The 9,213-nt window shown below is 30.7% G+C and overlaps 1 protein-coding gene across 1 annotated transcript; it reads left to right on the plus strand.

Moving 5' to 3' along the window:
• The first annotated feature begins 878 nt into the window (after nt 1–878).
• Nucleotides 879–8,636, plus strand: LOC104222370 (protein JASON). Its single transcript, XM_009773600.2, has 7 exons — nt 879–1,236; nt 1,654–1,708; nt 1,833–1,930; nt 3,504–3,748; nt 3,957–4,794; nt 4,920–5,002; nt 8,301–8,636. Exons 1-7 carry the CDS (start codon nt 1,039–1,041, stop codon nt 8,377–8,379), a joined length of 1,596 nt encoding a protein of 531 aa, XP_009771902.1. The 5' UTR covers nt 879–1,038; the 3' UTR covers nt 8,380–8,636.
• The last annotated feature ends 577 nt before the right edge of the window (nt 8,637–9,213 follow it).

The raw sequence follows: 9,213 nt of genomic DNA on the forward strand, positions 1-9,213 counted from the left end.
GTTATCTCGGCCTGAATATCTTAAAGGCGGATTTTAACCCATACAGTAATGTGGAGTTTCTTCAATATGAAGTTTTCGCCTATAGTAATAGCAGGAAAGAAATAGGAAGAAAAAACTTCCCTTTTTGAGCCTCATAAATCATCATACATTAATTATGACAAAACTGCACTTTAGGTAAAAGTTAATCATATCCCTTTTTATCATACAATTAGTGCCTGAGATCATTTTTATTTGTTTATAATGGACTTTTCACCGCCCTAGAAATAATAAATAAAGTATATAATTATTATTATACCCATAATAACGATAACATTTCAAAAAATCATGAAAAATGATTTAGGGAATAAATAGTTAATGATAAGGGTAAAATAGAAAAAAAATTATAAGGGTAAAATAGAAAAAAATTATCTTCTTCTTCATTTTTTAAAATAGGCGAGTAAAAGTGAATAGAAAGTACTAAACTACGAGGGTAAAACAAATAAAGTCTAGTAAATTAAATTGAGTTAGACATTAGGCCGAGGGTGTAACTGAAATGAACTTTTTCTTCCTCGAATTTTTCATAATTTTTGCAAGTTTTGGACACTAAAAAACTAGAGAGGATTACGGTCACACTGACAGACATATTTTACCCAACTAATTAATGACTGTCCTAATTGGTAAAGAAAAATTAATGATTGTCCTAATCGAATTAGTCCCTTAACAATTTCATGTAATGCATACTCGCGAGTCGCGCGTGAGGAAACGAGAGTTAATATTCAAAGGACAAGAAGAAAAATAGTAATAAAAAGCGTATAGCCTTTTATTTTCCCTCCCGGTTCGAAATTCAAAATCCGAAAAAAGCCATCGATACAAGACATACAGTGACTCCTCACCTTACCAATAATAATTTTGCCTTCTCTTTAAATCTCATCACTCTCTGAATTCCACCGCACGCAATTTGAAATAGAAAGCTTAGCTAGGGTTTTCACTTTCATGGCATTTTCAATCGATCAATCAATCAATTGAGCGGTAATCGGAGGATGAAATAGCCTGAGAAATATGTTATGGTCAAGGTTACCTTCCGAAGAAGAACTTAATTATCCGAAAAATCGCGATATCGTTGGAGTGTTTAGGGCACTGGTTGTCGCCGCCATGGGATGTTTATTCGGTTGTTTTCGTATCAAGGATGGTTCTCTTTCTCCTGCTCCTTGCTCCGATCCTAAATCTCACCTCGTCTCCCAGTCTACATCTACTAAGGTCGTCTTGAACTTCTTATTTATTTAATTTATTTGTTAATGTATTTTTTGTGTTTAGTTTCTGGTGAATTTTTTATGAAAAAGACGAACAAATGACCAAATAAGCTAACCATAAATTATAGTAGTAAACTTTCGATTTACTTGAGAACTGGTAAATTCAGCTGATTCCTAATGAGATTATAGGGGAAAAAAAAGAGAATTAATAAGCTATTTACTGTCACATTTTGTGTCTCTCTCTCTGACGTTTGATTACTGAGTAGCTATAAGGATGAAATTTGCGGTCTAGAGTTACTTTACATAATGATATATTTCTGACGATACTTTCTATAGCTACTGTATTTTTGTTGGTTTGCTAAATATAGAAGAAATTCAAAATTGCTAATAATTTTTGTTTATTTGATTTTTGTTACTTGACCAGGAACCTGTCGTGTCTCGCAACAGGAGTCCATTATCTTCACTATTTATTTCTGAAGGTAGTTTATTGTTTATCTTTAATTTTTATGTTGTAGAAATGATTTTTCTTTGCTTCAGTCAATTCATTAAAGTTGTTACTAGTAATATTTTTGAGCTCATGAATTTTTGCACTGATGATATCAGAAAAAGGCGAGGATAATGATTTGCACCAAACAGAAATGGATAAGCAAGAAACAGGAACACCTAAGTCTGAGTTGGATGCGAAAGAGCTCAGGGATCAGGTTCATTTTCCTGAAGTTCCATGGTTAAAATATTAAATATGACTTTGTGAGTTATTAAATTTATGTTGCAACAATTGCATATGTATGGGGTAATTGATAAAAACACTGGAATAAATGAAACTTTGAAGGAGAAAGTTTCCCTTTCTGTTCGCCTTTTACATGAAGAGGAGAGGTACTTAAAATCAATTAAAAGAAAACATAGGTAAGCTGCACACACATATATATATATTCCCTCTAATTTCACTATTTCATATAGTATCTTAATTTCCATGTTAGTGACCTTAGATGTTCTGTTTTTCTTTGAGAAAATTAAGGAATATTTATTCATTTATAAAGCACTAAGTGCTGAAATGTACAAAATTTATACAGTACAAGAAGGCGTCCTTTCATACTTGAAAGGAGCTAACAAAGTCAACCTTTTCAGTTATACCTACTATACAAAAGATGAATTACTTAAGAGTTCCCTCATCCGCCTATAATTTGTATTCTTCAAATAGTAGAGATTTTCATTTACTTAGTACCCGACATTTCCCTCTTGTTGAACTTGCATAAAAGGATGTGCAAAAAAGTCAGAATGTGAAATCAGTAACATCTCTACTTTTAGGAAGTTTGAATAGATTTCGGGGTCATTGTTATGTGTAGTTTCTTGGAGATATGTTTTACTAAAACATAATTTGCACACAAGTTTGTTATTGTTGTTGTAATTTGCACACATTAAGTAGCACATCAAAATTTCAAGACAGTAGATTGCTGAGATCTGTCTATAAAAAGAAGATATTTTTTAATTCTGTAGGATAGCGCCTGCCTCATTGTGCAGAAGAAAAAGCTTAATGTAACTGACATAGGTAATCAAACAACAATAGAGAGTTGATGGCCTAATTCCACCAAGTGTCGAATTAAGCTAATAGAGAAAGCAACATTAGTTTTGACACACCTACCTTGTCTCCCTTTTCATCATATTTCATCATCCTGCTAGCTATTATTTGGGCATGCCCGCTGGCCCCTGACCTGACTCCAATTACTGGAAGTGAATTCAATTTTATTTATCCTTGATTGAGTTTTGACTTAGCTCTAAGCTTTGCCAATGGTGTTATTAGCTGTTTCTATTGATTTTGGTGCAATTTGGTCATAACACTTCAATGATTTGTCAATCTTTACCAATCCTTGAATGGTTCTATCAAATTTGTTGATCATTATGACCTTTGCATGTGTTTGTCACCTTATTTTGCTGTTTGGATTTGTATAACTTCAACTTTGCGAATTCCTATAAAAGTTTTAGTGAAATGCATTGAAGGTTTGTGAATTTTCTGCTGACAGAAAATAAGATCCAACATTATATATGATGTGATTAATTATTTAGTGCCTGAATATGTAGCATTCTTGTTCTTCTTTGATTTACTAATTGTTGCGATTAACAGAAGACCTTCCCTTCCTTTTAGTTTTGGACACTGAAACTTTCTGCAACTTTCATCTGATAGTAACCATCCAGTCCAGGCTAACTTAGATTTGGGGTTTCCACCTCCTACTTTTAGATTATTTCTGCATTAAATTATTTGTGTGAGTTATTATGCAGGCCAAGTTTCTTAAAGCTTGTGGAACCTTACCTGAGACTCCTGCTGAACTTCGAAAAGGCTTGGTGAAACGCAAAGATCTATCAACTTCAACAGGAGATGTTGAACCTTTAAAATTCAAGTCTTGGCTCTCTGATATGGCTGTTCAAGAGCTCAACCTGAATTTGCCACCTGAGGACCCTATTACACCTAGTAAAAGCAATGGACTGGAAAAACATTATGGTTCCTTGGCACGTTCACCAAGCAGGTACAACTTTGACCTTAAAAAGACGCTGGTCAATCCCTACAGTTATCGTTGATCTTGTTAAAGATGTTCTTAGGGTAACAATCCATTTTAAATGTTCCCTTGCTATTTCACTGGGATGTATGCATATTTAGCATGTCTGGACTAGCTATTTTTTAAATGAAGGTCTGTCTAGCTATTTTACATCTCATGTTGTCTTATGTCTCTGTAGCTGCATGATGGATGGACACAGTAGTCAAAATTTGTCGAAAAGCTCTATTCATGGTAGTGGGTCTTCTAACACTCCGGCATCCATTGAGGTTAATGCTAATCAGACTCATAAATACACAGCTTCAGAAATTACACCAACATTTGCTCCCAGTGCCCAATACATGAACAAATCTGTTCGTTTTGACTGTGAGTCCGATCTATCTGCAGTATCATGCAAAAGTTCTTCATCGACACTTGACAGTCAAAACTCAAAGCAGCCAGGCAATTCCTATGCATTGAAGAATTCTCCCTATCCAACCCCCCTAAAACTAAGTGATGAAATGCAAACACCTGGAACTGTTTTTCCAGCATATTTAGACAATATTGCAAATGGAAAAACTGCACGGATCAGGTCTCAGTTTGTTTATCCAGTGTTAAACCCTGTTTATGGCGCATCACAGTTGAAGGAATTGTCAGATGAAGATTCCTACTCCATTCTAGACTCTAATTCCATATTATTGTCTAGTAACATGACAGAATCTGGTGACTGTCCAAATGAAGCAAGCTTTTCGTCAGAACAAGGAATGTCTGGATTAAAAGAAGCTACAGCTGATAAAGATTTCAAGGTAGAAGCAAGCTTGTCTTCGTGGCTGAAACCATCTTCAATCAATCAAGATGAGGGTAAGCAGCATAATGGTTCAGTTTATGGTGACAATGTTCATTATGGCAGAACTCCTGGAGATAGGCCTATTCTTGGGTTAGTTGCTGCTCACTGGAAAGATGATGAAAATTCTCATATATCTCCCAAAAAATGGTGGGATGGAAACGGGATTCCTAATTCAACAAACAAGTATAAGGAGGTTTGGCCTGCTTAGTTTTTTAGCATTCGCTTTTACTTTCTCTTTTACTCTTATTTTCCGTGCACATCCCAACTCTTAGCTACATTAATCAATGAGGTTAAGCTGATGACTTTGGGATTTGGCAGGATCAGAAAGTAAGTTGGCATGCAACGCCATTTGAAGAGAGACTGGAGAAGGCATTATCACAAGAAACTTCCATTTCACAAAGGTATTCAATCCTTCTCTCTTGTTATAAGTTCTTTTGTTGGTTTGATTCATAATTCTCCGTAACTGCCCTTTCATTTATGCTGCTTATTTCATCGGCTTAGAATAAACTATCTAGGCAAACAGATGTAGACTGACCAAGTAAATAGGTAGAATCTATATATATATTAAAGCAAGGAAGTTACCATATATGATTGACATTATGGTTAAGCCAAGTGGCAAGCTAATAAATGTCAATAGTATATGATAACTTTATTCTATATTTGACTATTTTAGTTAAATACAATATTTTATATATATATATATATATACGGAATTTGAATTAAAAGATAATTTTGAATTTATAGATAAAGTTCTAAAATTCGAATTTACATTAAAAATAAAATTTATCTTTTTTAATCATGTTATCATATGCAATCATGTTAGGAACTTTTGTTATTTCTAATTATTTAAATACTACTTCGCATCTAGCCAAAAAAAAATACTCCATATAACTATAAAACTTTTTCATATTTAAAATCTTATAAGTATTGTTCTTTGAAACATTGTAGCTAGATTTGAATAAAACGAAATTCTTTTAAAATAAATGTAATATATAAGGTACACGTCTATGTTTATCTAAATAACAAAAAATAGTTTACAAAACCAAATAAAAATTTACTTACATATATAATAAAGTAAACATACATGCTGGAGAAAGAAACATCACAAAATCAGTCAATATTAAAGAAAAAATATTTCTTTTTTCTTCTTGAAGAATATTTGTTTGAAGAGTCAATTTGCATAAATGGACATCAAACAAATAACAAAACTTTGTCTATACAATTGCTATCATTAATTTTAATTTAGCACATTCAAGGAATTGAAGGGTATAAGCTGAAACCCTTCGAAATAATTTGTTTACATTTTAAAAAAAAATATTTCACGTCATACCAATTTTTTTCGTTGAAGAGTATTAGTTTTGAATCATTAAATTATGTCCAAGATTTTTTTTTTCAAACTCAACAAGATAGAAATTGGTTTCTATAGTGACTTTTAAGTGTAACAAAGAGTATATATAAAGAAAAAATTGGTATGACGTGAAATATTTTTTTAAAATGTAAACAAATTATTTCGAAAAAGCTCTTTACTTTTTTTTTAATTCAAAGATAATAAAAAGATAAGATATTTTTGAACATTAGTAGAGAGTTTTAAAATTATTATAATAGAAGTTATATCATGGATAAACTCAAAAAACCGAAATCTTATGGAATATTTACATAATAGCCGACCATATTTATTGTTTACTTTTTATAGCTAATATAAATAGATGATACGCCGATAATACACGATTATACACATATTATATATAGATTATATATAAATTACACATCATTCAAATTTTTAATTTAAATGGTCGGGTGAGCACCTATTTAGGCTGATTAAATAAAGCCAAAAGAAAAATATGAAATAATTTCAACCAAAGACTAAAAATATAATTAAAGTTCATATGTAGACAATTTTTATTAAAATACATCCTTTTATAGTAAAATAAATTAATTTTTTTGTTACAAAAGAAATAATGACATAAAAAATAAGATAAAAGAAAATAAATATTGAAACAAAATGTTAGAAAGATCTAAAAACGAGAAATAAAAGATGAACAACAAATGTCTTCTTATGTTTCATCTTTGTTGAGTATAAAAAATTTGAAAGTTAATCTCATCGATTTCAAATATTTTTTTTTCAACTCAAATACATAGATTATAAGATAAGGATATCTTATAAAAATCATCGATTTAAAAAATCATTATTACTAACAAACTAATATGATATTCGCATTTGAATTAGAATGCAATTTGAGTAGTTTTCGTTGAGGTTAAGCCAAGTATGGTGTCGAAAAATAAACTACGTAACAATTTTAAGACAATATATGCGATATTTTATAATAATAATCAATTAATTTAACATTTAATGATTCAAAGAACAAATTTTTTGTATATATAGGGTATTAAAAATTCAAATTCTGGGGTTAGATATATCGATAAACTTAAAGTGGAGTCATACTGAAATAAATCCGGCCAAATAATCATTTAAATTTTTAGATAGCCGATTAAAGTGAATTTTAAATTAACGATAATATCTTCACTTGCATCATTATAAAGATAATTATTATTATAATACATATAAAGTTTTAGAAATTGAAATTTCAAAATAAAAATATTTTTTGAAAGATAAAATCATACCAAATAAGAGTTCAAATCGTAGTATAAGAGTCACGTCATAATCAAAGAATCGTATATATCATGTCAACCTTTGTGCTTTGCCATAAATATGAGTTATTATTTCACTTTGTGGCTATTTTTTGGTTCCAATGATACCTATGAGAATAGTGCAAAAATAAAATTATCATTACGAGAATTGAGAAAATGTTAGTCTTTTTTCATGTAGTATTTCTTAATTAATATCTGACGATTATCTATAATTATTTAGAAGGTTTAAATGTTAAGGTTATTTACATATAATTCAAATAACTCAGATATTTAACATGGTTAATGTCAAATATCAAAATGGAGTAAAAAAATTCACTAACTAAAGAATTTTTTTATATTTTTAGATAGCCAACTAAAATGAGTTTTGAATTAAGAATAATATTTTCAATTACATTATTATAAAAATAATTATTATTGAAAAATAATGTTTTAGAAACTGAAATTTTAAGAAAGAAATATTTTTTAAGAGATATCAACACACCAAATAAGAGTTCAAGTAGTAGTAAAAGAGTTAAGTCTTATCCAAATAGTCATTCATTGTCTCAACATTTAATTGTTTTGCCATAAATATGAGTTATTATTTTGCTTCCTGGCTATTTTTAGGATCCAACGACACCGGCAAGAATGATATAAAAAAAAAAAAAAGAAAAAATTGTTAATTTTTTTCATGTAGTTAATATCCAATTATTATCTATATTTATTGAGAAAGTGTAAATTTTAAAATTATTTACATACAATCCAAATAACTTAAATATTTAACATGATTAGTGTCCGCGCATCCGAGCGGGATACTAATACTAGTTAAAAGAAGTAGCAGCTGGTGATTGAAATTTTGATAAGAGTTCAGTAATATTTTGAATCAATGAGTTGGTACCGTGACATTTTAACAACAACAACAACATACCTAGTCTAATTCCACAAGTGGGGTTTAGGGAGGATAGTGTGTACACAAACCTTACTCCCACCCTGCGCAGGTAGAAAGGCTGTTTCTGATAGACCCGCGGCTAAAGGTTATCAAATATATTTCTGATGTATTTTTCTGATTTTCAGGAAGCAATTCAGTGGGACAACACCGATTACCTTTAATGAAACTGAGGAATCAGATACTGCTCACTCGCAAGTGCACTAATTATCTCTGGTCAAACTCACTTTGCTTCCATCATTTAGCGACATATTTGGGAATTGGGATACCGGACCTTTGTTTCATTTGGTTGAGATGCTGCTCGATCTCAGTTGTATGCCAGATGTTCAAAGTGTATGCTTTATTTATGATGAAGATTCCAGACAAATCAAAGGATTTCCAGGTTTAAATATCGTTCTTCATTGATGTGGATGGTACTTGTTGTCATAACGATTTTTGGTTTGGTTATAAAAGCTCTTCTTTAAGTGGCTTTTAAAATAGAAAATGAAAACAGAAAACTCGCAGATGAGCTGAGTATTGGATATATGCTCTATATGTTTGAGCATCTGTTTAGCAATGTAGAGCAAATCTTTGCTGCTGGAGCCATGCTTGGTGATCCTCTTGTCGTCATGGCTCATATTTGGTTTCTTAGACGAATATTAATGCGTTATTCAGACAGAGTCGTGAGTAATCCATATATGTTAAAAGTTCAGCGTCATAAGATTGAAAACGGGTAAAAATAATAAATAGTCATATTTACAATTGGTAATTAAAAAATAGTCATATTGAGGTTTCAATAGTAATTAAAATTTAGTCACTTTTAAGGTAAACATAAAATTTGAATAAAAATGGTCTTAAAAATCTGAAAATATTCTAGTATAATATATTGGAGTTTGATTTTTTACATATGAGCTTCCTGCATAATATTGAAATTTTATGTGTTGGAGTTTTATCATAATATGCAGGAAGTGTATATGCAGACCTTTCCATGTGTTTGGAAGTTTATATACAGGAGTTTCATAATTTTGCATTATGCTAGAATTTTCCATATTTCAATTAAAT

The sequence above is a fragment of the Nicotiana sylvestris genome, chromosome 7 (assembly GCF_000393655.2).
Source record: "Nicotiana sylvestris chromosome 7, ASM39365v2, whole genome shotgun sequence".
Taxonomy (NCBI): domain Eukaryota; kingdom Viridiplantae; phylum Streptophyta; class Magnoliopsida; order Solanales; family Solanaceae; genus Nicotiana; species Nicotiana sylvestris.

What these genes read in the sequence shown, in the direction of transcription:
- LOC104222370 (XM_009773600.2), top strand. Translation starts at nt 1,039, where the DNA reads ATGTTATGGTCAAGGTTACCTTCCGAAGAAGAACTTAATTATCCGAAA. An exon ending in CCCAGTCTACATCTACTAAG is followed by an intron (nt 1,237 to 1,653) that starts GTCGTCTTGAAC and finishes TTACTTGACCAG; the next exon opens with GAACCTGTCGTGTCTCGCAA. An exon ending in CGAAAGAGCTCAGGGATCAG is followed by an intron (nt 1,931 to 3,503) that starts GTTCATTTTCCT and finishes GTTATTATGCAG; the next exon opens with GCCAAGTTTCTTAAAGCTTG.